A 25,359-nucleotide genomic window follows, 5' to 3' on the forward strand; every position below is an offset into this window, starting at 1 on the left:
GGATTGGGGGAGACGTACAGCCTGCCCCTTTCACCTGTAGCCCTTTTATCTCAGACACTCCGGCCTCAGTATCTGCCATGAGACAGCCTTGGTGGGACGCAGCTCCCTGGACAATGCCTTCTAACTTGACTGCTGAGCCTGGATGCTGCTCACACTCCAAGTGACTGAGGGGGGGCCTCTCAGGACACTAAGCCTCACTAGCCGTCACAGCCTCCTTTACCTTAAAATGGTTACGTCTGTCCACTTCATTCAGTATCTATGAGCTCACTACTACACAGGACAGCCCACACAACTGTCTGCTTCTCCGCCCACAGCAGGGAGCCAGCTTTTCCAAGGTCGCCCCTCCATATTAGCTCCTTGCCCCAAAGCCTCTTCTTTTAAATGGGACCTCGCGCACCCACACCTGCCTTCTGCCTTACCTCAGGGTTTCCCACCTTTAAGCCTTCCTCCCTTCCCAAGAGCCCGTCTCTTTCCTTCCCTTATCCTCCCCTCCTGGTGAGACTCCAAGATTCACATCCATCTCCACCCTATCCTACCCTCCTGCCCGTCCCAAACCTGCAGCACAGCTAGCTCCGGGGCACAGCGGCCACCGCCTCCAGCTCCGCAGCTGCCACCCGGCACCGGCGGCCCCCCGCACCAGCGCCCGCTACGCGCATGCGCACGCTCCCCAGTCCGCCTTCCAAGCGAGCGCGTGGGGAGGGGCGCAGTGCTCTGATTGGGCGCCTCGCGGGGGCGGGGCCGGGATTGGGCTCCACGGCTGCCGTCTGCGTGGCGGAAGCGGACAGTGCACACCGACGCGCCAGCGGAAAGCCTGGCTCTCGGAGGCGGGCACTGACCGCTGTTGTTGGGGACGCGTTCCTCGGCGGGGTGGGGTGGTTGTGAGCTTTGCAGTTTGCAAACTACGGTTCTCAGACGGGCGAGGAACCACTGTCCTGCCATGCAAGGAACTGAGGCCTGAGAACTTTGAGTGGGACTTGGGGACAGGAAAACGGAAGGGCCAGAGCCCGGTGACGTGGACGCTGGAGGTTAGGGTTGGAAACAGGTTGAAAAAGGGTTAACAGGTCATTAGGGGGTGGACTGGGGCACGTTGTGTAGGGGTCGGATGTCCTTTCAAGTCGTTGTGAGGGAAAGGCAGGACGCTCTTCTGTCAACACAGCCCCACGGCTCCTGGAAGAGTTTGAGTTCCCACCCTGCTTGGAAAGACGCTTGGGGCTCTGAAGTCTTTAACTCTCCCCACTTGTAGGCAGCTACAATGAAGCTGAATCAGAACACCATACTACTGGGCAAGAAGGTGGTCCTGGTACCCTACACCTCCGAGCATGTGCCTAGGTAACTAACTGTTTACTTGACTGGTTGTAGCGTGGAGGGCTGTTGGAAACAGGGTGTCCCACTCTAGGAGCCTGTTCGGTTTAAGAAACATTATTTGTGGTGCTATACACCTTTGATTCCGGTACAACACTTGGGAGGCAGAGTCAGATGCGAGATTGAGGCCAGCCTGGTCTACGCGTCCGAAGTTCCAGGCCAGCTAGGGGTACTTAGTGAGCCGGTGTCTCAAAGTGGGGGTTTTGGATGGGAGTGGGGATTACATGCAGAAAGGGTAGAGCTGAAATGGAGAGCTCATTTCTTTCTTTCTTTCTTTTTTTTCTTTTTCCTCCATGTCTCAGATTTCTTTTTGGCTTTTCAATCATGAACGACACCTTCTAGATGTGTATAGGCAAAGAACAATGACGTGTCTCCTTCCCTCGTTCTAAATTACTGATGGTGGCATTCCCTGGTATTGCCCTAGAGACTTAAACGTGTGCTTTGCCCCAGATGTTTTCATTATTTTGATGCCTACTGTCTAAAGGCCAGAAGTGAGATACAGGGACTCTCTGTGAGGTTAGTTGGCAAACATCCGGTAGATGGAGAAACTGGCCGTGTAGAGGACAATAGTTTTACTTTGGGGAGGTCCCTGGCACCCTGCCTCGTAGAGGTCTTCCCAGCCCTCATTTCTGAGGTTGGATTGGCATATGATTGGTCTCGGGAATTGGAGACGTGTTTGGTTTTATGTTACCTGGGCGGGGGGAGGGGCGGGGGGCCGGGGAGCGAGGGGCTGGGGGGGGCTCAGGGGGGTAGGGTGGGGGAGCAGCAGTATCTGAGCACCCAGAAGTGGATATAGTTAGTTTCTGCTGCTGCCTGAGGGGAGAACCTACCTTTTCTGACTAACCATACCCATTTCATCTCGGAGAGCACAAATTCATACTTTTGTGGTGTTTCTTTTTTTTGGGGTGGTGGGGGTATTTTTTTTTTTTTTTTAATAGATTATATGTTAAGTCAGTACCTACAGCATGTTCTGACACAGAGCAAAAAATGACTATAAAGTTCGTGCCTCCACAGCGCTTATCCTGTGTGAGCAAAATCAGAAAGGAGCGGATGTCAGATCCTTACTTCATTTTTTTAATTTGTGTGGATTTATTTAGAGACAGGGTCTCAACCGTGCAGCCCTATCTAGGCCTAGAACTATGTAGGCCGGGCTCGCCTCAAGGCGTGTGCCACCACACCCGTTGTCAGATTCTTGCTTGTTTGCACCTCATACCTCATAGCTGCTTGGGCTTGTACTGTTGAGGGCCTGGCATAGAATTCAACCCAGACAGAGGTGAAACACTCTATCCTCTTCCTGCTCGTTTGCTTTTTAGAAAGGGCTTCCTAGAACCCAGGGTGGCCTTGAACACCTGATCCTTCTGGCTCCACCTCCCCGATGCTGGGCATCCAGGCCTGCCCTTCCACACCCAAGAAACCCAATGCTGTTGAATCAGTACCTCTTCCCTAAGGCAAGCCCCACCCCCACCCCTCCAGGTACCACGAGTGGATGAAGTCAGAGGAACTGCGGCACCTGACAGCCTCCGAGCAGCTGACCCTACAGCAGGAGTATGAGATGCAGTGTAGCTGGTGTGAAGACGAAGACAGTGAGGAGCTCCCCCACCCCCACCCCAGGAAGCCTCCACTCTTCCTTTCTCCCACCCCTCAGCTACTGCCCTCTGGGTGGGTGGGTGGGGAGTCACTAAGCTGTGATGATAAGAAGTTTGGAGGTTGCTTATACTTGGACCCGAGGCTGGCTCCTTTTTCCTGAGCAGACACTGGGCTAGCATGGAGGGATTCAGAGAAAATAAGGCAGTTTGATTTCTCACTGTTCATTTAGGCCCTGCTCTCACCTCCATCCCATAGCCTAGTTAGTACAGGTCCTCCTGCCCTTCGGGTCCCTCGTTCCTCTGTACAGCTGCCTTGGAGAAAACTGTTTCCCACTTCAGATCGCGGGTGGACTTGACCTGTTTACCAGGCCCTGGGTCCCTTTTCCCTTACTCAGGGATGGCCCTGTTCTGCAGCTGTCTGGCTCGGGTGGGAACACCAGCCTTGCCTCTCTTCTTTGAAGTCTGCAGGTGCTAACCCTGTTGCCTCTGCCCTCAGAGTGCACCTTCATTGTGCTGGATGCCGAGAAGTGGCAGGCCCAGCCTCGCCCCCCTGAAGAGAGCTGCATGGTGGGAGACGTGAACCTCTTCCTCACAGACCTAGAAGACCCCACCCTGGGGGAGATCGAGGTCATGATTGCAGGTTTGTCTCACCTGACCCAGGCAGAACCTCAGAGAGATCAGCCAGCCACTGTCAGCTAGCTCTGTGACAGACTGTCATGTCGTCCCGTTCACCCACCTCTGCCCAATGCCCCCCCCCACCTCGTCCCACATTCAGCATGGTGACTAGCCCTTGGGTTCACTTTTTTCCCATATGCCTCGTCGTGACCTGACCTTTGGTACATGTCTGTCTGTCCATCTGTCTGTGTGGGCACCAGAGAACAATCTTGGCTTTTGTTCCTCACTCATCATCAACCTTTTCCTTTTTAAACCTTTGTTTTGTTGAGACAGGGTTTCTGACCAGCTTGGAAGTTGCCAAGTAGGCCAGGCAAGCTGGCTGTGCCCTCCCCCAGTACAGGGCTTCAAAATGCATGCCACCCACACCCAGCTTTTTTTTTTTTACATGGGTTCTGGGCATCAAACCCTGGCCCTCCTTGTAGGCACTTTACTACTGAGCCATCTTCCCAGCCCTCAGCCCTCGAGTTTGTTGTCTCCAAAACTCCATCTGTTCCTTGCTCGGGAGGGGATCCTCCAAAGAGCAAGGATCCAGGAGATGCCCTGCCCTGCCATGCTGTGGAGGAGCCCCGTCTGCCTGTGCATCCTGGGTCCTTAGCTTCTGCCCAGAGCTCCCTGGTGAAGGGAGCTGGGTTCAGATTGCTGGCGGCCTTGTGTGTCCTGTACTTCTGTGCGCCTGTCTTTTTCCCTGGCACAATGCTAACTAACGGTGGAGTTTTGGTAAATCCCTGAGCCAGTACCTGTCATGTGTCATGTGTATACACTGGAGCCCGGTGTCTGGTACCAGCTACAGTGTGCTCTTTTTCCCAGAGCCCAGCTGCAGACGCCAGGGACTTGGCACCGAGGCTTCCCTCCTGATCATGTCCTACGGTAAGACAAACAGAACTGACCACATGGGTAGAGGTGGGTAGGCCTCAGTCTTCTTGGGGTGGGGATAGGGCAGCGGATGGCAGGCCCTCGACTGCAGACCGGGACAAGAGGCTTTTTCTGTTTGCCTCTCTCTCGTAACTGGAGGAGTGACGAAGCTAGGTCTGACCAAGTTTGAGGCCAAAATCGGGCAAGAAAATGAACCCAGCATCCGGATGTTCCAGAAACTACACTTTAAGCAGGTAAGAGCACTGATAGGGAGGCCCATGGAAGTAGAGCTGTTGGTGTTAGGGTGGCACTCAGTAGGCCTGCTCTCTGGCTTTTACAGGTGGCTATGAGCATTGGGGTGGCGCTCAGTAGGTCTGCTCTCTGGCTTTTACAGGTGGCTATGAGCATTGGGGTGGCGCTCAGTAGGCCTGCTCTCTGGCTTTTACAGGTGGCTATGAGCATTGGGGTGGCGCTCAGTAGGCCTGCTCTCTGGCTTTTACAGGTGGCTATGAGCATTGGGGTGGCACTCAGTAGGCCTGCTCTCTGGCTTTTACAGGTGGCTATGAGCCTGGAGTGGCGCTCAGTAGGCCTGCTCTCTGGCTTTTACAGGTGGCTATGAGCCTGGAGTGGCACTCAGTAGGCCTGCTCTCTGGCTTTTACAAGTGGCTATGAGCATTGGGGTGGCGCTCAGTAGGTCTGCTCTCTGGCTTTTACAGGTGGCTATGAGCATTGGGGTGGCGCTCAGTAGGTCTGCTCAGGGTGGCGCTCAGTAGGTCTGCTCTCTGGCTTTTACAGGTGGCTATGAGCATTGGGGTGGCGCTCAGTAGGCCTGCTCTCTGGCTTTTACAGGTGGCTATGAGCATTGGGGTGGCGCTCAGTAGGTCTGCTCTCTGGCTTTTACAGGTGGCTATGAGCAACGTCTTCCAGGAGGTGACACTCAGGCTGGCAGTGAACGAGTCAGAGCGGCAGTGGATTCTGGAGCAGACAAGCCACATGGAAGAGAGACCCTACAGAGCTAGGAAAGCAGAGCCTGGGACAGCCACCCCGAGTGAGCAGAAGAGTTGGAATTACATGCTCCCAAGGCCAGACAGCTGCACGGGAGATAAAAGCACAGTATCTTCAGTCTGCTCCAGGCCCTCCTGAGCCTGTGTGGCCTCCCCTGGCTAGCCATGGTCAAGAACACCCCTTCCAACCCCGAACCATACACTGACTCTGACTGCACTGGAAGGGGTGGAGGTGGGAACTAGAAACCAGAAGGATGTGGAGAACCAGCCTTTCCCTGGGGCCCTGGCTGAGTAAAGCTCTCATGGGGCAGCTTCCTTCATTTCTTCATCCACCCTCCCCTTGGGGAAGGGGAGGGCAGGGGCAGATCCTGTTGTCAGCAGGCCAGGGTGACCTAGTGAGCTGGACCTTTGGAAGACAGGTGACAAGGTGAAGTACTGGGTTGGTCCCTCTCCCCAGCATCCTTGGTCTTGTTTTAGCTCTTTGGGGCTTGACAGGTCTGAGGGAAGAATGGCTTGTGAATATAGCTCCTTGTATCTGGGGAGCATCCCTGTCAGAAAAGCCTGGAGCCTGCTGCAGAGAAACTGGAGGCCACTCTCAGCCCCTCCTGCAAGTACAGGTACATCAGGCTCTTTGCCTTCCGGTCAGCTCATCACCCTGTCTCTGGGCAGCTGCACCAGACCTGGTCACTAGGGGGCAGCAGAGGCACAGTTTCGGAATGGCCAGGCTGCTGACAAAGTTCTTTAGCCTCTGCAAGAAAGGGTGTCATCCCCCCTCCCCTCTTCGTTATCTGAAGAAGTCATGAAGACCAGGCACGATTTCAAAACAGCTCTGACAGAAGGTTAGAAGTGCATTTGTGAGAGAGATGGCTCCTGATAAGGTTGCTGCTAAGACCTCCCAGCCCTGAGTCCTGGCATCTGACTTGAAACTGCAGGGACAAAAACTGCTACCCATAGCTCCTGAATTCGAAGTGAAGCTTGTTATTGGCTCCCTTTGGACTCTACTCCAGACCTTAGCCAGGAGTTCTGGTCTAGCTTAGAGTCAAAGGTCCCCATGGCTTCTCCACCCAGCAGGTGAGGTAGGGAGGGGTTCCTCCAAGCCCTTTAGGACGATCCTTAGGCCTGGTACAGCAGCCTGGGGGCCTCCACCTGGGGTCAAAGGGTAGAAGCGTGGGTGAGGGAGGGAGGCCAGAGGCAGCCGAGCAGGCAGGCACAAGAGGACAGGCACTGTGATAAAGGCTCCGGATGGGCTCTTCTAAGGAATCCAGAGCTTGATGCTAAGATGGCCAGATAGTGACTGGCCTTTCTCACAACCCCGCGGCTTCTCAACCTGATCCAGTCTTTACTTGTCCTTTCAGACCAGTGGCCTGATTTTGGGTGGTCTTTCTGTAGAATAGGTGAGTGTTGGAAGTAGCCTGGACCACACTCCCTTTTTCTTGAACACCAGTCAGTTGGTCCCAGGACCTCCTGGCCTTGCAGCCTGGGCACTCAAGCCTCCTGGGAGAGAGGCAGTCTATTTCCCTTTGCAAAATCCCTTCCATCCCACCTTGCCATACAATGTGTACTGAGGCTAAGTGGTCTACTCTTCTGTGCCAGACATCTCTTCCAATCAGGCCATTGGGAGATAGGGTGGGTATTTGGGGCAGGCTCAGATCCCTGAGAATCTGCACCTCTTGGTGGGGGGGTGAATACACGGGGTGGGGCAGGGAGACAAGTCCACACATGGGGAACCCAGCTCTGCAGTAAGATTCTACTTGTAGTGCTCAGAGGCCCCAGGACCCTCTCCCTTTCCTCTTCCCAGAGTCCTTATAAGCATCCCTAGGGTCCTGTGTCCCAGGACACACTGACTTGGGGCTAAGGGCCTGGTGGACCCCAGAGTAGCTGCAAAGTCACTCAAGCTCGTGGCTGCCGGATCCCTGGATGGTCCTCTAGGAGTGTATGTATCCTGCATCTCAACCAAAGGCCGGCCCCCTGGGAACCCATTACCCACACCCTACCTGACAGGCACGTAGGAGGCTGAGGCAAAGCTACAAAGGAAGACGCAGAGGCTCAGGCACTTTGAAGGAACCAGTGAATTTCTGAAGGCATTTCCTTACAGTGGTGGACCTGGCTCAGGACAGAGGCAGCCAGGCTTTCCCCATGCCGCCCAGGTTTCTCAGGGTGAGAGCAGAAACAACATTTTAAAGGATGAGGCCATTGTCACGCCCTGGGTACAACAACCAGGGAAATCACAAGAATCATTGAAAACAGGAACTCCTCTAAAATTTCAATACTACACTCTTTAAAAAAAAAAAAAAATCAAATGAACCAAAGATGCCAAGCGGTAGCTCCGAGGACCTTGGGCACCCTGTCCATTACGAGCAATGGCTGCCACAGACAGCCCCTGGTAAACCTTGGACTTGGTTATCACACATTGCCGAGGGAAGACTTCTTGTCTGGTCCAAAGGTCCTTGCTTAGTGAGGGTCCCAGTGGTGTCCTTGGCGGACTGGTGAAGGGACACTTCGGTAGGAAGAAGCCCGTAGGGGAAGAGCAGGGAGTCAGGACATTCTCCTTCCCTACGGTGAGGGAAGGACAGAATTTTAGGAAAATCAGATTTGTCGGGAAGTGGGGTGGGTGCTGATGCTGATTTGAATGTTGATTGGTGGGCACCTGGGAGAAGACAAGGGGAGCTAGGTCGGGTGGGCAGCCCCGCCCTCCAGCACAGAACAGCGGAGGCGGGACGCTCAGAGGTTGCTGAAGAGTTCGTTTTTCTTGCTCCAGTCCATCTGCGGGGCCCGCTTGCTACTGCGCTTCTGGTGGGCCCTCTCTTTAGCCACAGCCAGGGAGATGTTGAAGTCCAAGATGGGGTCAGAGGAGGAGGAGGTAGATGAGGGCTCCGTGGAATCGTGTCTCTTGGGACTATCTTGGGAGTTTAGCTGTGAAGAGAAGGAAGGAGTCGTTATGCCCACCCCTGAGGGATCCCTGGTCCTTGGCGTCAGAAGTGGATTAGATCCCTTGGAGCAATGACCAGGGTAGTCAGGTCACAAGAGCAAACTGCACCTCAGCATGTGACCTCAAGGGCAGGCTAGTGTGCCAGGAACCAGAGTAGCCCGGAAATGGCTTCCCGTAACCAACCCCCACGGGGCCAGCCTACCTCCTCACTGGTATCGCTGGAGGCAGATCTTGCCAGGGCTGGCCTGGGGCTTTCTGAAGCTGGCTCTACCAGGGCTTCACGGCTGTTCTCCTGGTACAGAGAGGAAAAAGTATGGGTTTGCAAGGAACGGGAAACTCAACTCCTGAGGAGAGAAGGGTCCTCGCTCAGGCCTTGGCCATCCATCCAAATTCCAGATTTACATTACTGCATTCCTAAAAGGATTGGGGCAGCCTGGCTCCATCCATCACCTAGGCAGGGGTGGGGAACTGCTGACCGATCATCCTCCCCAACACTCTTGAGCACTGACTCACTTGGACCAGTGACCCAGGAGGGGTTTCCTGGAGCACAGGGCTACCTGGTCCCTCCCTCTCTATTTGGCATGAAGAACACACTGATCCCTTAACCCTCTGTGGCCCTCTCCATGCCTTAACTCTTTAAGGGATAAGATGGATAGAGTATTCTAGAACCATGGATGGGGTGGCAGATCATGGCTTGATTCTTGCCTCCGCTAGGTCCCGTATGAGGAAGACTTCAAGCAGATCCTGCCAACTCCTGGCTCTATGGTCTGATTCTGAGACAGCCCATGCCTGAGTAGAGGTTTTGGCTGGGGTGTGAGCCTGGCACTCAGCCTCTTCCTGGGTCCTTCCACGGCCTCGGCTGGCTCCCAGCCTCACCCCCTTCCCTTCTGCCCGAGGAGGAGGGGTTGGAAGCGGCAGGACCAGCAGCCAGACACTGAGGTTCTGTTCTTAGGGGGAAGAATGGCCTCTTCTGTATGGTGGGAGTTGGAGGCGGGGGCTGCAGAGGGGCCCCAGGCTAGCCTTTCCCAAGTGACAGCTTTTGCCCCCTGACAGGGGCTGGGGTCCTCTGGCAGTCCTATGGCTCAGAACTCAGGAGGAACTTGGAACTGGGCCCTGATGAGTGAGCCTGCGCCAGACTCTCATCCATGTCACTACTTGCCTGTCCCTAAAGAGAAGTGCTCAGGAGACCCCTTACCTTCTGTATCTCTCCATTGCTGAAGGGTTCAGGCAAGGGGCCTAGATGAGGGAGAGAGCAAAGGTCAGAAACCGCAGGAGGAGAACAGAGGAGGCTAGGGCAGCTCACCAGACTGCATACTGGAGGCCAGTCGCTACAACTTTTTTGGCTGCAACCCAGGGAGTGTACATTTGACATTTTGATGACCCAGTGTACAGAGAGGCTGTTTGACAATTTCAGAAAACAAGACCTCCCCTCCCCCACCCACTACAGTGTAATACCTTACTTTCAACTAAACATTTACTTTTAAAATATCCCAGTTGGCAAATGGGGATTTTTTTTTTTTTTTTTTTTGGAGGATTGGGAAGGGTCATACTTGAGGAGGGCTACTTGATGCTGACTGGCAATCTGACGGACAGGACGGAACCCCCCATAATAGGGTAAGACGTGCAGCGCTGGGAACCAAACATACAACCCTCTGTACACCAGTCAGAGCTACCGTTCTCGTCCCAGCTCGACATCTGACCCAGAATGTCAAGTTGCTGAGCTTGTTAGAGAGTTAAGGTGGGATGGAGTTCTAGGGTAACCAGTCCAAACCAAGTTCCCTTGTGGCCAGAGAGGTGAGTCAGTGGATAGATACTTGCCACCAAGCCGGACGACCTGAGCTGGATTCCCCACGACCCAGATGGAAGGATGGGGAGAACTGACTCCTGTAACGTTGTCCTCTGTTTTCCCACATATACCCCAGGGCAGGGCTAGGCCTAAGTATTCATATATCCCATGGGTTGCTGCTGTGACAGCAGATTTGGGGCCACACCTCAGATTATATAGCTGGCACCTGCTGCCTTGGAGAGAAAGCAATGCCAACTATCTGCCACCTGGAAATGAGGGGACAAGAAGGTTCAAGGACAGTGTCCTGGGTGAGTCAGGAGAGGTCAGTGGTGGAGAGAGCCAGGCCTGGGGTCACCTCCCACACAGCCTGTGATGACAAGCACTTGTGCCACGTTCAGAGACTAGGAAGGATGGGTGGGGTGCTTCTGTATACTTAGGTTACAATGCCTGTGAATCTTTCCCCTTGACAGGACTGGCCACTCTACCCCTCCCCTTGGGGAACTGAGTTATGTGGACCCTGGCCTACTGCTACAATTCTGATCCTCAGGGAGGCCCCACCCACTGCAAAGTCCAGAAAGGTTTCACTTTCAGCACAGCAGAGATCTCCCTCCAAAGCCGTCTTCCCAGGGAAAAATCAGGACTAGGGACTGAGGGGAGTGAGGGGTGCTCGGTCCCTCCTGCCTGGTGTAGAGGTCAGTTCTACTCACTTTGGCTTGGCTTAGACAGGAGGAGGTGCCAGGCCTGGCAAGATGAGGATGGGGGAGGGCAGGGGCCCAGGGACTGAAGGGAACCCACAGCTCTCCAGAGCCAGCAAGCCTGAGTTTCCAAGGTAACTTGACAGAAGGGGGGAGGGGAGCACTGGGCCCCTGTCACTGGACTCTGATCTACCCAGCAAAGGCAGGAGGCTGCCCCAGAGTGTTAACTCTTTCTTCTCAGAGGGATAGCTTCAGAACTCACTGGACTAGAGAGGGACTCAGGCCATCCGTGCCTTTCAGTACAGACTGAAACCCTAACCCTCTCCTTCATGCCATTTAACTGCTGTCACCTGCCACCTTCAGACACTCTGGGCCACTGGCTGTCTGGGAAGGAGAAAGAACAATCGGAGAAACTATCCCCCATGTCTGGGCAGGCCTTAGGCACTGGCCACACCCCTGACTCGGGGCACCCAACTGTGAACTCACCATCCAGGTGCTCCTGGGACGGGGTCACTCTGCACTTCTTAAAGAACTCATCTGTTTCCTTGTCTACCACCAGCAGCTTGGCTTCATCACCTCCAGCCTTGATGGCAGACACGACGTCCCCGTGCTGTTTGCCCTCCATGCAGACGCCATTGACCTGAGAGGCAGGGCAGAGATGGGGTGCTGGGGAGGGTAGGTGGAGGGGGTCCCACCTAAGAACACTGCCTTCCCTCACGTGCCTCCCAGTGGTTCTCTTGCCGGTCAGCTGGGAAGCAGGACATATGGGAAGAGCCAAAGAAAATACCCAGAGGAGACTACACAAACACAGCTGTGAGCGAGGAGAGGCCTGGGAGCCTGGGCTGGGCTCTCCTCCGACCGACCTCCCGCTCAGGGCCTTGGTTTTCTCACGTGTAAAGTGAGAAGTCTTGGAAAGGCTGATCTGTGGCTCTAAGGTTCTCAGACTGTGATTCTGGGAGCAGCCCAAGCCTTTAGTTCACATTTCTTCTCCTGAGCACAGTCGAGGGACAGGGTGTCTTACAGCTGAGCTCAGGAGGGTGGGGGTGGGGGGCTAACCCCTCCTCATGCCAGGCATCAAAAAGGCCGTGAGGGCGGCCAGTGGCATCTGTCTAGATTTTAGCAGGTAAATCAAGCGTATACGTGACATGGTAAGCCGGAACCCGAGATGGGAAAAGAAGCCAGCCAGCCAGTCCGTGTGCCCACCAAGTTGCTAGCTATACCTCCAGTCTTCCCTCACCCCCTTTCCTCCTGTCTACCCTCAGAGCTGCCTGCCATAAAGCATCTCTGCGCTGGCCATTTCCCATGGGTTAACCAAACCACACATGGTGGAAGGCTGCCCCAGAGCACCAAAGCTTAGGAGGGAAAAGCCTGGAGAACACGGTAAAGGGTGTCACCTCCACGATCCGGTCCTGGGCCCGGAGGCCAGACGCCTCTGCTGGTGAGTCCGGGTCCACTGCTCGGATGAACTGGCCTGGCTTGGATTTGTCGCTGTGCAGGTTGAAGCCATAACCATTGGGGCCTTTCTTCATGATGCAGAGCCGGGGTCGGAGCTCGCGCTGCGAGGGACAAGAAGCATCCGTGTCATTCCTTACTGTCCCGACCCTGTGTTCTCTGCCCACCCAGCCCAATGTTACCTCCCCACCTAGAAGGCTCTGGAACGATCCAATGGTGATTGGAGACTCCAGAGCAATACTAGAGGATCTGGCCCAGGGTTCAGAAAATGTGAATGGACACAGCACTGAAGCAGACTGAGTGGCTCTAAGCAAGCCACTGTCCCTGCGGCGGCTAGCTCCCCTCTTTGTCATTCTATTACATGTTTTGCTCCTCCTTGGGTGGAATCCTGCCCCACCTAGGGCTCATCTGGCCCTCTTGGCCTGGCTGGATACCTGAGGCTCAGGAGTGGGCACCTGGCCCATGTATCTGTTCTCTGTTGTGAAGGCAAGGATAGCTGTTTACTGAGAGCTGGACAGCTTGTGTACAGTAAAGCCTTTCTTCTCTAGTGGGCTCCCTTCTTGACCCGGGTGAGCCAGGCGGCCCAGACAAATGTGAGACCGAAAGACTGAAACCTGGTAGGTGTCAGGGTGAAGGGTTCCGGGGTGGAAGGGACCATCCTCAGGTCACCCAGGACATATCGAGCCCAGGACATAGGGAGCAACAGGAATGGGGGTTGGGAGAGGTGGGACAGGTGGGGCCCTGCTCATTAATCCCCAGGGACTCATATGGGGAGGAGGCCCCGAGGAGCAGGGCAGGGCCAATGTCATCTACATGGCCTGGAAAGCAGGACCTGTTACTTTTCATCTAAAATTACTCAGTGTGGGAAAGAGAGTATGCATACACCGGCGTCCACGACATATGGGGGTCGGAGGACAATTTTGTGAGCGTTGGTGCTCTTTCACCATGGGGGGGTCAGGTTGTGAGATTTGGTAGCTCGTGCCTTGACCCACTGAGCCATCTCACCAGCCTCCCAAAGGACGCAAACGGCTGTCCTTTGTGCGCTCAGCTGGGAAAAACTTTCACCGTTTTCCATTCTCTTCGGGTGGGCTCGGCTCTGAAGCCACTGCCTTGATGACGCTCGCACAGTACGCTGGCTGACAGATGGATTCTTGATGCTCACACTGATTGACAGATGGGACGGAATATGGGCACAAGCCTGCAGGAGTTGGAAGCAAAGCACTACTCTGACCCTAACGCCAAGCCGGGGCAGCCTGCTGGACAATGGCTGGCTGGCTAACCCAGGGTGGTCACCTACCCTATGGGGCAAAAAGGCTCCCTGACTACCTTGTGACTTGGGGCGAATCTTTCCGTTTCAGGGTTTTCCTTTATAGAAGATGCTTATTGCCTTTACCCTGCCTACCCTGGTTGGTTGCCTTTGGGGCACAATGACATAATGGCACTGTATAAAGCAACCCTCTGGAGCTCTTGGACCTGGATGTCACCATTGTTCTTACTAAGTCCCTCTGCATACCAACACTTTACCATTGTTCCTGCTCCTAAGGAACAGTCCAGGAACTCTGAGATGCTGGGTGGAGGAGGGTAGTGTGCCAGGTTGCTCTGAAACCCAAATCCTTAGCTGGGGCTACAAAAGGCAAGGGAGAGCAGGGCGGGGGGGGGAGTGAAGGGAGCCCTCCCCCAACCCCTCCGCGCTCCATGTGTCAGCATTCCGATGCCAACCCTTCACTCTCGATGGGTGGGGGCCTGCTCATCCAGTTAAGGCGTTTGCTACCAAGCAGAAGGAGAGAAGTGACTCCCACAGGTTAACCTCTAACCATGGCACTCCGACAGAGACAGACAGACAGACAGACACAGACACAGACGACACACACACACAGAGTAAATTTTAAAGGTGGAAAAAAAGAACGCTTGGGCAGGCACTGTATATTTGTTTCGGGGTGTTTGGTAGGGTACAGAAGACAGAGAAGTTGACACTTGGGATTTTTTTCCCCAGTGGCTACTTAAAAAATTAACTCTCACCTCAAACAGCAAAGACAACCAAATGGGCAGCAAAGAGAAGGTAGCCACAGAAGGCCCCTCCTCACCCTGCTGGGACCTAGCCCCTCCCTCCCAGCAGCCCCACCTCCCAACCGCCAGCACCTCCGAGTTCCGAGTGAGGATTCGCTTCCTTCCAGCTAATCCCCCGTACATAGCTGCCATCCCCCTCGGGCCCTCCCCCAGGCTGCCTAGGTGAGCCGGAACAGGTCTGACCAGTTGTTGCCACCACAACAGGCTCAACTTTCTGCCTCAGCCACACACCTCCCGTGGCCCTCAGTTTGTGGAATCTCAGTTTGCCTCAGGTTCCTCACCACCCTCCCCAGGGTTCCCTTACCCCAGACTTCCCACAGCAGCCTGGCTGGAAGCTGCTTTGCTATGTTTGAGAAGGGAAAACCCACTCAGCCTCACTGGAGATCCGCCTGCCTTATCTCCCACCACCACATCACCATCTGTGCTTAAGCACTGGGTCCAGAACCAGGCAGCCCGTTTGGAGCGAAGCCAGTCACAGGCAGACAGCGGAGGCTCTCCTCACACTGACCAGGTGTCTGGGAGCTCACGCAACCACAGGCTTCCTTCCGGGAGCCTCCACACCTCTTTCAGTCAAAACCTCAGCCTGAGTGGATGGATAAAGTCTGGCCTGGGTGACGAGGCTGTGAGCATGCCCGGGCTGGCACCGTGGCTAGAACCAGGCTGAGGGTTCAGGGGAGGTGGCAGGGCTGGGCTAGGTTCCCTGGTTATGACCACCTTCCGGTTTCAAGTGTGTGCTCTGGGTTTTCCCCAGTGCACCTTAGCACAAAGCGTCACCTCAGTATCCATTTTTTCTAGTGACGCCTACCATTAGAATTCAAAGGTCTACTTTGCATCCTTTCGGCAACAGGAGGACCAGGAAGGCTGGGAAGATCCCGCCTAAGGGGATAAGTCATTTTCTACTCATTCCCTCTGGTGGCTCTGGTTGATTCTGGGGCTGTGGGTAGCAGGGTAGCGTGGGTGGTGTTACCCAGAAAGCCTCACTCGGTGCAGCACTCACAGACCTTCAGTACTAACAGGACCCTTCCAGATGTCTCTAGAGCAGTTCTTAACCTGTGGGGTGGGGACCTCTTTGGGGGTTGAACAACCCTGTCCCAAGGGTCACATGACATATCCTGCATATCTGTGTATCATATTTACAACAGTAGCAACGTTACAGTTACGAAGTATCAAGAAAAATGTGTTATGGTTGGGGGTCACCATGAAATGAGGAGCTGTGTTAAAAAGGGTCTAAGCGTTAGGAAGGTTGAGAACCACTGCTCTAGGTCTACTCCATCACAAGCAGGGGAGGGGGAGTGTTTTAAGCTTTCAGAGAAACTCGCCTGTCCCCTTCCTGTCCTCAGGAGCTGTCACTCACTCATGGTAGCAGCTCAGAGGAGTCCCCTGGGGGCAGGCCCCCAGTTCTCAGGCCTAGAGCCAAATAGAAATGGGGGAAGGGCAAGGTATCAGAGCTTGGGTTCTGCCTCTGGGAAAAGGGATGAAGGGGGAAACTCCACCCTGTTCTGGGCTTACTGTGTGTGCCCTGTAACTTGTGCCAACTCGAGGGGTCCACAGCGGGGGACGTGGGGGTGGGAGGACACCTTCATGGGACCATGGGGTCAGAGGTTGCATAAACCTTCATGTGAACTTCCAAGCTGGAAGTAAAAATCAGGACTGGTTGAGGAGAGACTGGAGACCCCAGGCAACGGTGGCCAAGGGTGATATCAATGGGCTGGAACGGTCAAGGCTGGACTGACTGAAACTCTCTCTCAGTTTTCCAGAGGACCAGGATCGTTGCCTTCAAAGCCTCCTCGAGAAGCCCTTCTCCTTTCTTCAGTTCTCAGGCTGCCCCTTGACCCTCTGACCAGGGTCTTAAGCCCACCCCGAGCACAGCAGCCACACCAACTCCACCCCCAGTCTGCGGGCCAGGGAGAGGATGGGGGCGCGGAATTCAATAGTCACCATTGCAGCCACCTGGAAAGCTGGGGAAAGCCGATACCCTAATCCTTGTGCTGTCTCTGGGGAGCAGAGGGCTAGGCTGTACTACAAGGGGTCCAAAGCCCCTTTGGGCCCAGCCCCCTCCCTGGCTATGCCATGGTGACGGCTCAGGAGAAACAACCCAGACAGTTTCTACCACTTCCCAAAGGCCAGCCAGCACCAAGCCCCAGTAGGGAATGGGCACTGGGTCGGAAGACCACCGGGCAGCCAGGGGACACTTTCTAAGGCTGGTCTTCCCCAGGCCAGTCAGGGTTCTTCTTTATGAAAAGATGACTGGTGCCCTGTTGGTCCACACAGACAGAGATGAGGGAGGGAGAAAGGGGAGGGGGAAGGGGCCAGGGACTTTTCTGCTTAGTTGTGGGAGACAAGTGTTTTGTCTCCCCCCCACCCCATGAATTCAGGCTTGATTCTGCCTAGGTTTGCCCGGTAATGCTTCAGGTAATGCTTCCTGCAGGCTGGATAAGACCAGGGGCTTGGGACACTTCTGCCACTCTGGGCTAAGTGTCATCTGCTTTCTTCAGATGACGTCATCTTCCTCTTTTTCATCTCTATAGGCCAAGTAATGTTTGCAAAGTAATGTTTGCAAAGAAGGTCCTTGATCTTGCGGTTTCTTGGGATCAGAACACATCTGGTGTGTGTGCATATGAATGTGTGTATGTGTGTGTGTGCGCGCACACGCGCGCGTGCATGTGAGTGTTGGCTGGTCCCTGTAGGAGCCAAGCAGAAGGAGAAACGAGGAGATCTGAGGTGGGTGCTGCTTCAGAGACACTGATACTCCTAAGACAGAGACCCCAAGCCAGGTCCTCACTCTGACTCAAGTCCCTCTGTGTCTCCTCGGTGCTGGCCAGAGAGACTTAAGGTGAAGTAGAGTTCCACTCAGTTCTCTCCCAGGCTGGGGAGGCCTGAGACAGAGCAGACTGGTACCTGGGTTGCTGCCTAGCTGGACTCCATCCAAGACTAGCCGCCAGGTGCCTTCCTGCTGGCCCCGGCAGGCAGGCAGGCAGTCCATCACTACCAACCCCCAAGCCTTCTCCCAGAAGTTGCCGGATTTTATGGGTTGTCCCAAGAGACTAAGCAAGGACATTCAAGGAGCTCATTGTGAAGCTGGGGCTCTCTACGGAAGAAACAAATGGCAGCTACCAATTACTGAATGTTTAGCACGTACTAGGCACTGTGCTGGGAGCCATATATATTTTTTCTCATATGAACCCCAACTGTAATTCTGTAAGGGAGACACGTCCACATTTCACAGAGGAGAAAGCCAGGTTTAAAGAGTGAATCGCTCAACTACACACGGTTGACAAGAGGAGAGGGCAGGATTTGAACTCGGAGCTGGAGAAGGGCTAGAGTACACATATACCAGACGTGGGGAATTAAAAACAAAACAAAACAAAACAAAACAAAACAAAACAAAGCCAGGCAGACCTCAGTGAGCAGAAGGCTAGCCTGGTCTACACAGTGAGTTCTATCACCATGCCCCCCCCCCCAAAGATAGTAACAATGTAATCAAAATATTACCATCTCAATGTATGGATTTGTTTAAAAATCTGAAATAGTGTGGGGGTGCACACTTTTAATCCCAGGGCTTGGAAAAGGAGAGTCAGGTAGATCTCTGAGTTCAAGGCCATCCTGGTCTACAAAGAAAGTTCCAGGAGACAGCCAGGGCTATACACCAGAGAAACCCTGTCTCAAAACAAAACAAAACAAAACAAAACAAAAACAAACAAACAAACAAAAAACAAAGTAAAACCAAATAAATCCATTCCCCCCACCCCCAAAGTTCCTTTCTCTTCCCATCCCTGGCTGTCCTGGAACTTGCTTTGTAGACCAGGTTGACCTCGAACTCAAGAGATCTGCTGTTGCCTCCTGAGTGCTGGGGTTAAGGATGTTTGCCGCCACCACCACCTGGCTAGTTTACCTCTATTTGTTTTTGCAGGGGGAGTATTCCTAATGAAAATCTAAAGTACACCTGATCCAAAAGTCTGACTCTTGTTCTTCCAGGCAGGGTCTCCTGTAACCCAGGTTGGCCTGGCCTCAAATTCGTTACAGATTAAAGAATGACCTCTACTTCCCAGAAGACCAGGGATTACAGGTGTGCACTACCATGCCCGATTCCAGTTATATGTGGTAACCGTGGCTAGAACTCAGGGCATCGAGCCTGCTAGGCAGGCACTCTATCGACAGAACTACGTTCCTAGTCCCCAGATCTGAAAAATTTGGCATGATATCACAAATGGAAAATTCCATACCAGGAAGCTTTGGTTCCTAAACAGAATGTGATTACCAACGGGCTGTGTGTAGAAAGCACGTATGAGACACAGACATGGGTCTTACCCCTATATCTCAGGTTTGTGTTGTGACAAGCATCCAAAATTCTGAACACTTCTAGTGTCAAGAATGATTCATAAAGGGTATCAACCTGAACCAGTTCCCATGTGCAGAGTACTTCCACTTGGACACCTCATGTGGCCAGTGGCTGAAAAGTCAGTTACCAACCATGCTCTACTCTGTGAAGCTGCTATGGGCCTTAGGCCCGTGACCTGACATGTACACAGTGAAGCCGCTTTTGTCTGTGATCTGAGATGTGAATCTAGCCAATGTTCTCCACATGTAACCATGCTGCCTTTTGAAGTCATCTGACCTCAGGGAACCTACAGTGTCTTGTTTAGGATACAGGGACTGAGACATTATCATGGCCGAGATATGAAGAAGAATGAACTGTTCTACCTGGAAGGAAAGGTTCAGGAAACTTTCAAGGCCAGCATCCTGGAGTCTCTGTGCTAGGGTTAGGAGAGGTAGCACGCTACCCGTTAAGAGATAGGAACTACCCTCTCTTCTGGACTGAGCTACTAGAAAGCTTTTCTGGAGGACAAAAAGCTCTGGCTCCATCCAACAAGAACTTCTTACGCCTAACTCCTGCAGGAAGCTGGGTCAAGCAGCCTGAATCGCTAATTGTGTATGTCTGTGTTGCTGGGGTGTGAACCTGTAGCCTATGTAAGCTGGACAAATTATCACCATGCACAAAGAAGCCTGAGTTTTGTTTGCCATGGTGATGGTCCTGATGCAGTCCAGATTTATCTGAAGAACCAAGTTCTGAAGATGACCCAACTGTGTGACCGAAGAGAGGTACACACACAATGCCGTCGTGGCTGGGGAACCAAGACACCTACCTTGCTTGCTAGCCGAGAACCATCTTAATAGCTATTTCCACCCCACAAGAGACCCACTTGTGGTGATGGTGCTCACATGCATTAAATAAGTTTCCTTTCCAAACACGTCCGCCCTGCCTTAGAAGGGCAGGCTAGGACCCTAAGGTCAGCACCTATGGTGCATTTTCCTCAGAGAAGAGGCCACAGCTCCAACAGATTTGGACACTGTTCCTTGGCCTTCTAAGGTCTCATCATTCCCCCACTTTCCCAGAGGCTCCAAGGGTGAGGAGTTCCTTCCCCGTCAGCCTGAGGTTTCCTGAGAAGCTCCTTTCTGTCCCTAAAACAATCATTCCAGACAAACTGGCCTGAGGCTAATGACTAAGAAGCAGGGACTCTGCCATTTAACCCATAGAGAGAATGATCCAAACATGGCCTCACCCTATCCACTTCTTTTTTTGTGAGGCGAGGTCTTACTGTGTAGCACTGGCTGGCCCCGAACTTAAGAGATTCACCTGCCTCCGCTTCCTGGGTGTGCCAGGATTAAAAGTGTGCACCACCACACTGGGCCTTGACCTGGTGTCTGTTTCAAATCCAAACACCCAGCAGCTTCCTTCCAAAGCCTGCCCTTCTAAGGCTCCATCTTAGCCAAAGTGAGCCTGTCAGCCGCCTGTCAGCTCACCGGGCCCACCCACCTCATCGCACTTCCTAAGGGTAGCTACCCCATCTTTGCCTCTAGATCAGGGTCAAAGCTGGGAGGAACCCGGATGAACCTGGGTGCTTTCACACTCGTGGCCTATCACCTTATCGATCTCCCTAACAGCCCCGCAGGCTGGGGACTGGTCCCCTACCTCGCTGCACGCTCGGAAGCTAAGGTTTGCAGGGGCTGAGGAACTTGCTGCGTTTCAGAGGCAGGAAGTGGTAGAGTGGAGGCTCTCTGAGCTACTCTTCCTGACCCCAAAGCCTAGACTTTTGGCCTCCCTGTCAAAAGGGAAGGTGCTAGTCAGCAAGAAGGAGTAGGTTGAGTCTATCTGGAATTCCATCTCTGGGTGGACTGGTTGCATAAACAAGCCCAGGTGTGCTGGTCCGGGATGAACTGGGATAAAGGTCGCTTATAGCTACTATGCATTTCGCTCATTAATTCAAATAACATTTACTGAACACCTCCCTACAGTAGCCGCAGAGCAGTGTGGGTAAGAGCGATTGGATAACCCAAGGCTGTGCCCGGGGCTTCGCATGTAGTTGAGGTGGAAGCTATGAGCAGTGTGTACAGAGCCACAGGGACACAGAACTTGCCCGAGGAGATTCGGATCTTTGTGTGCGGCTGGGAGTAAGAGGGCGGGTGGTAAGGTTGTGGAGGACCGTGGTACCACATAGAACTTCTGTCGTTTTGTTATTCAACACTGGTGCAGAATCCCATCCCGTAGCCCAGGTTTGCCTCGAAGGCAATCCTCCTGCCTTTGCCTCCCCTGTGCTGGGTTTATAGGCTCAGGAAGCCACCACACCCAACTCATCACATAAACATTAAACAACAGTGATCTTTGAGCACTTCGGAGGGCTGGGCTTGGCCACAGCTGAACCTGCCTAGGTAGGGAGAAATCATCACTGAGAACTATTTATTACTTCAAATGCCAACAATCAACATTTACTGAGCACTTACTTAGTGCCAGGTATTGAGTGACTTGCACACATCCTTATGTAATCCTAATAGCCTTATGAGGTCACCGCCATCATCCCCAACTTACACAATAGGAAACGGAGGCTTAGGGATATGAAGAAACTGGGCTCCAGGCAGTCCAGCTAGTACAGCTGAGCTGGCTCAGGAGGTCTGCCCAGGGCCCCGCTTTGGGCCAAAGCTCAAGAATTTAGGCCTTGCCCCATGTCTGGCAGTGAACAGGGAAAGGCAATAGGAAGGCAGGTGAAGGGCTGGGGAGATAAAGCTCTTGCTGCGCTAGCATAAAGATCTGAGTTCAATCCCCAGACCGACCACCCCCCCAAAACAAAGAAAAACAAAGAAAAACAAACACCCGCCCCCAAGTCCCCAAAACCCAACAGTGGAGGTTTTATGCAGGGTGGTGGAGGCAGGAGAATCTCTAGGGCTTACTGCCCATCCAGCTTAGCCAGATTTGTAAATTCCAGCCTGGTGCACCTTTAATTCCAGCACTCAGGAGGCTCTTCTGTGAGTTCCAGGCCAGCCTGGTCTACATAGTTTCAAGCCAGCCTAAGGTGGCATAGTGAGTTTGGTTTGTCTCAAAACAAACCAACCGGGGCTGGGGATTTAGCTCAGTGGTAGAGCGCTTACCTAGGAAGTGCAAGGCCCTGGGTTCGGTCCCCAGCTCCAAAAAAAAGAACCAAAAAAAAAAAAAAAAAAAACCAAACCAACCATCCCTACAAATGTAAAAGTCCCAGGTTAAGACCTCGCTAAGGTGAGGGACATTGGTTTTAGGAACAAGGTGGAGGCTCAGAATGCAGAGCAAGCCTGTGACCCCAGTATTTGGGATGCAGACGCAAGAGAACTTCTGTGAGTTGAGGTCAACCTGGTCTACAGAGCAGCCAGAGGGCCGTAATAAAACCCTGTCTCAGAGAAGAAACCTCTATCTGGGTAGGACCTGCTGAGGCAGCTACCAGGGATGGCCTGGTGTTGGTGGGCACCTTTTCCAGCCCTGCTTCCTCCCCACCCACAGAGACCAGTCAGTCTCTACAACGTCTTCCTCCTGCTCACCCCTTAGGAGATTAACAGAGCAGTTCTTACTCCGCAAACAAATCCAGGCCCAAACGGTCAAATCTCAGTTGGGTGCTTTATATCTAGAGGAAAGGGATGATTTGGTGTTTATTGGCACCTTTTGCAACATTGGATGAGGTGTGGGACCATGTTGCCGGCAAGCTCCCCGTACGTATCAGGACACGGGAACTCAATACTAGAGAGAGACACTTAGCAGAACAAAGCTGAAGGGACTGGGCTTTTCATGGCCTGGGCAACAACGAACTAGCGGGGCACAAGTGGTCACCACTGTTTCCATAGCTACGGAGCAGGCCGAGATGCCACTGCTCCTGAAGAGATGGGGAAAATCAAATTCCGAAAACGACTAACATGCCCCATGACGGTTCAGTTCTAGAGTCCCTCGGCCAGAGGAATCTACATAAACGTAGGTGTCCCAAGGCGTCCCACTACTACCTAGGGGCCTGTGATTCTGTGTTCTCTCAGGAAGACAGATCTTCAAGCAGGAAGCCTCAGCCCGCTGCCTTTTTAGATACAAACCAGTCTGATACAGATCCTCCCACAAAAGCCTCACCACAGCCCTCCAACACCCAGCAGTACAGCCAAAGAGACTGCAACTTGGTGTGTGTGTGTGTGTGTGTGTGTGTGTGTGTGTGTGTGTGTGCGTGTGCGTGGAGTGAGGGGAAGCTGCTGACTATCTGTTCTGGTGCTAAAGTCCAAAGGAAAGAATAGGGGGCGGCGGCGGGGGGGTGGAAGGGGAGGGACTGGTGAATCAATGGACTGGGCACAAAGTTCAAATTGGGTTCGTGCCTAAGAGCAGAGGTCACCTGTTCCGACTTGCTGCCAGGGCCTCTACTACTGCCTACCGATGCCAATTTGGCACTGGCAGGAAGTGGGAACTTGGTGGCCCTGGCATTCCCAGCTCCAAACTCTGGCAGAACAGGGCTTCTGGTGACCTCACTTCCACCAAACCAGTTGGTACTCTCAGGCTCCGCCTTCAACCTTACGGCGGAACAGTGCCCTTTCCCTGTTGAGGGAGGATCTTTCTGGCTCCATGGATACCGCGATCTACGTGTGGCGGCGGTATCGATCAGGTAGAGAGCCAGTGAATACTGAAGGGACCCTGCTCCCGTAGTCTGCGCCCTGAACCTGGCCTCCCTCCCCTCTTTCTCTCTAGGGACCGGGAGGCTCAGCACAACAGCTCCTGTTTTGCCAACTGCCCCTCCAGCAGCTGACCCAAACTGGGGGTTGTTTGGGGGGAAATACCAAACACTGGCAAAAGCCAGCCAGCAGGCTTGCTATCACAGGAGTGAGCAGTGATGGCACCAAGGCGAGACCACCTGCGGAGGGTCGGCACCGCAGGACGCCGCCTGGTCTTAGTCCAGCTCCCTCCCCCAGCCTCTTTCTCCTTTTTCTCCTCTTCTAAGGTCCTCCCACCAGGCTCCGAGATACCAGCTAGCGAGCGCTTACTCCTCACATTCCAGAGGACCATAAATCCTCCGGGGTGGCAGAGCCACCACCCCCAAGACGCTTCTGCGCCTCCTCCAGGCACCCCACCCCCACCCCTCGCTCCGGGACGTTGGGACTTCCTCTCTTTCTTAGAAGTCACTTTAGTCTTGAGAAGGATGAAGTCCAACCGGTGTGAGTTAATGATGCACAAACTGGAGGACCCAGGAGGTGCGGGTAGGGCCTCCCAGGGACCCTTTGTTACTCAGCCTTTAAGCCACTTTGAGCTACCATCCACAGGGACTGAAGAGAGTAGAAATAAGGAGGAAGGGAGAAAGGGGGAAGGGGGGGGAGGGAGATCTTAGCTTAGCTGCAGGAAAGGATAACCCAGGAATGAGTCTGGGTTGTGGGGCGGAATCCAAGGAATGGAAGCAGAGAAGGGGACTGGGTTTCTTTGCGCCGCTTCCCCAAAGTCCGAGGAGACAGGAGATGCAGGCGGCAAAGGCGCTCCGCTCCCCAGCCAGCACGGACAGGGCAATGGGATTGCGGGTCGCACTCCGAAGCTTGCTGTAGAAACTGCGAAGGCTCCGGGTCAGAGGGCGGAAGCCGTTTCCTCCTCGCTGCTCGAGTTTCAGAAAGTGCTTGGACGTCCGGGGCGCCCGAGTCTCTCCGGAATCCTAGTCCCACACCCAGCCCAACCCGCACTTACCCGCTCCAAGTGGCTCTTTTCGGCCTCATTCTGGTCCCCAGCCTTCTTAGTGTCGGCGGCCGCTGGCGGCTCGGTGTGCTCGGACTTCTCCTGGGCGCGCAGCAGCTCTTCCCGGATCGGGACGCCCAGCTTCTTGAGTTGCTCGTCGGTCTCAGGGTCGACCACCAGCAGGCGCACGGCGTTCAGCGCCGCGCGGATGCGGCTCACCACCTGCTGATGCGTCTCCTTCTCCACATTCTCACCGTTCACCTCCACCAATCGGTCCCCGGCCAGCAACCCCGACTTCTCGGCCGGCGAGCCAGGCTCCACTAGCCGAATAAACTGGCCCACCTTGCCTTTCTCCCCGTGCAGGTGGAAGCCGTAGCCGTTCGGACCCTTTTCTAGGCAGCAGAGCCGGGGCAGAGGCTCCCCGGCCGCTGCGTCCGCGCTCATCTTGCTCTGCGAAGGCTCAGAACGGGTCCCGTCGGAGGCTGGGGACTCACGACCTTTCTCTCCGAGCCGCAGAGCTCGAGTTGGGAGCTGAGCACCGCACGGGGTACAGGGAACAGGTGTCCCGGGAACCGCGGTTGCGAACCCCACAGGAAGGGAGCCGGCCAATCCCCGCCCTGCGCGGCGTCTGAGCGTTCCAGAGCCCGCCCCAGCTCCTAAACTCGGGGGCGGGGCCGTGCGGTGGGTGTGGATCACAGCGAGCCAATCAGAAATTACGAACCGGGGATCTTGCGCCGGGGTGAACGAATCTAACCAATCAGGACAACGGGGTGTGGCCTAGCTCGGCGCGGCACCCCGCAGCGAGAGAAGAAAAGAGAGCCCAGGAAGTGGAAGTGTTTGTTACCAAGTGGCGAGTTGGGCTGATCGGGCGGGGCTGGGCTGGGGCTGGGGCCCGGTTCCAGGTACTGAGCCGGAGGCCCTACAGGCTCCGCTCTAGTTTCCAGGTCATGGAGGGGGATTTAGAAGAGC

At 54.2% G+C, this 25,359-nt stretch overlaps 3 protein-coding genes across 4 annotated transcripts in view; 1 reads left to right on the top strand and 2 right to left on the bottom strand.

The window, feature by feature from the left end:
* Nucleotides 1–644, bottom strand: part of Tmem104 (transmembrane protein 104) — a 56,567-nt gene extending 55,923 nt beyond the window's left edge. The window contains exon 1 of the mRNA XM_032913351.1: nucleotides 556–644. The gene's annotated coding sequence lies outside the window, so the exon portion shown is untranslated. The remainder of the gene's footprint in view (nucleotides 1–555) is intronic.
* Nucleotides 645–759: 115 nt separating this feature from the next.
* Nat9 (N-acetyltransferase 9 (putative)) lies at nucleotides 760–5,799 on the top strand. 2 transcript variants are annotated; one of them, XM_032913678.1, is made up of 7 exons: nucleotides 760–1,025; nucleotides 1,244–1,329; nucleotides 2,836–2,945; nucleotides 3,445–3,588; nucleotides 4,431–4,490; nucleotides 4,635–4,729; nucleotides 5,379–5,799. In XM_032913678.1, exons 2-7 carry the CDS (start codon nucleotides 1,253–1,255, stop codon nucleotides 5,616–5,618), a joined length of 726 nt encoding a protein of 241 aa, XP_032769569.1. In that variant the 5' UTR covers nucleotides 760–1,025; nucleotides 1,244–1,252; the 3' UTR covers nucleotides 5,619–5,799. The 2 variants fall into 2 exon arrangements, with proteins under 2 accessions (XP_032769569.1, XP_032769571.1); XM_032913680.1 differs by lacking the exon at nucleotides 760–1,025 and adding an exon at nucleotides 1,665–1,878 and having other exon boundaries at nucleotides 1,243–1,329.
* Nucleotides 5,800–7,530: 1,731 nt separating this feature from the next.
* Nucleotides 7,531–25,039, bottom strand: Slc9a3r1 (SLC9A3 regulator 1). Its single transcript, XM_032912936.1, has 6 exons — nucleotides 24,403–25,039; nucleotides 12,284–12,445; nucleotides 11,376–11,529; nucleotides 9,604–9,644; nucleotides 8,611–8,700; nucleotides 7,531–8,392 (listed from the first exon to the last, which is right to left on the bottom strand). The coding sequence occupies exons 1-6, from the start codon at nucleotides 24,832–24,834 to the stop codon at nucleotides 8,201–8,203; spliced, it is 1,071 nt and encodes a 356-aa protein (XP_032768827.1). The 5' UTR covers nucleotides 24,835–25,039; the 3' UTR covers nucleotides 7,531–8,200.
* Nucleotides 25,040–25,359: the final 320 nt, after the last annotated feature.

Source organism: Rattus rattus, chromosome 9 (assembly GCF_011064425.1).
Source record: "Rattus rattus isolate New Zealand chromosome 9, Rrattus_CSIRO_v1, whole genome shotgun sequence".
NCBI classification, from domain to species: domain Eukaryota; kingdom Metazoa; phylum Chordata; class Mammalia; order Rodentia; family Muridae; genus Rattus; species Rattus rattus.

Bases quoted from the DNA above. Each gene is read 5' to 3' on its own strand.
- Slc9a3r1 (XM_032912936.1), bottom strand. From the start codon at position 24,834: ATGAGCGCGGACGCAGCGGCCGGGGAGCCTCTGCCCCGGCTCTGCTGC. The intron at 12,446-24,402 runs GTAAGTGCGGGT...TGTCCCTCGCAG, and splicing joins AAAAGAGCCACTTGGAGCGG to CGCGAGCTCCGACCCCGGCT. The intron at 11,530-12,283 runs GTGACACCCTTT...CCTGCCTCTCAG, and splicing joins CCCAGGACCGGATCGTGGAG to GTCAATGGCGTCTGCATGGA.
- Nat9 (XM_032913678.1), top strand. From the start codon at position 1,253: ATGAAGCTGAATCAGAACACCATACTACTGGGCAAGAAGGTGGTCCTG. The intron at 4,491-4,634 runs GTAAGACAAACA...TCGTAACTGGAG, and splicing joins CCTCCTGATCATGTCCTACG to GAGTGACGAAGCTAGGTCTG. The intron at 4,730-5,378 runs GTAAGAGCACTG...TGGCTTTTACAG, and splicing joins AGAAACTACACTTTAAGCAG to GTGGCTATGAGCAACGTCTT.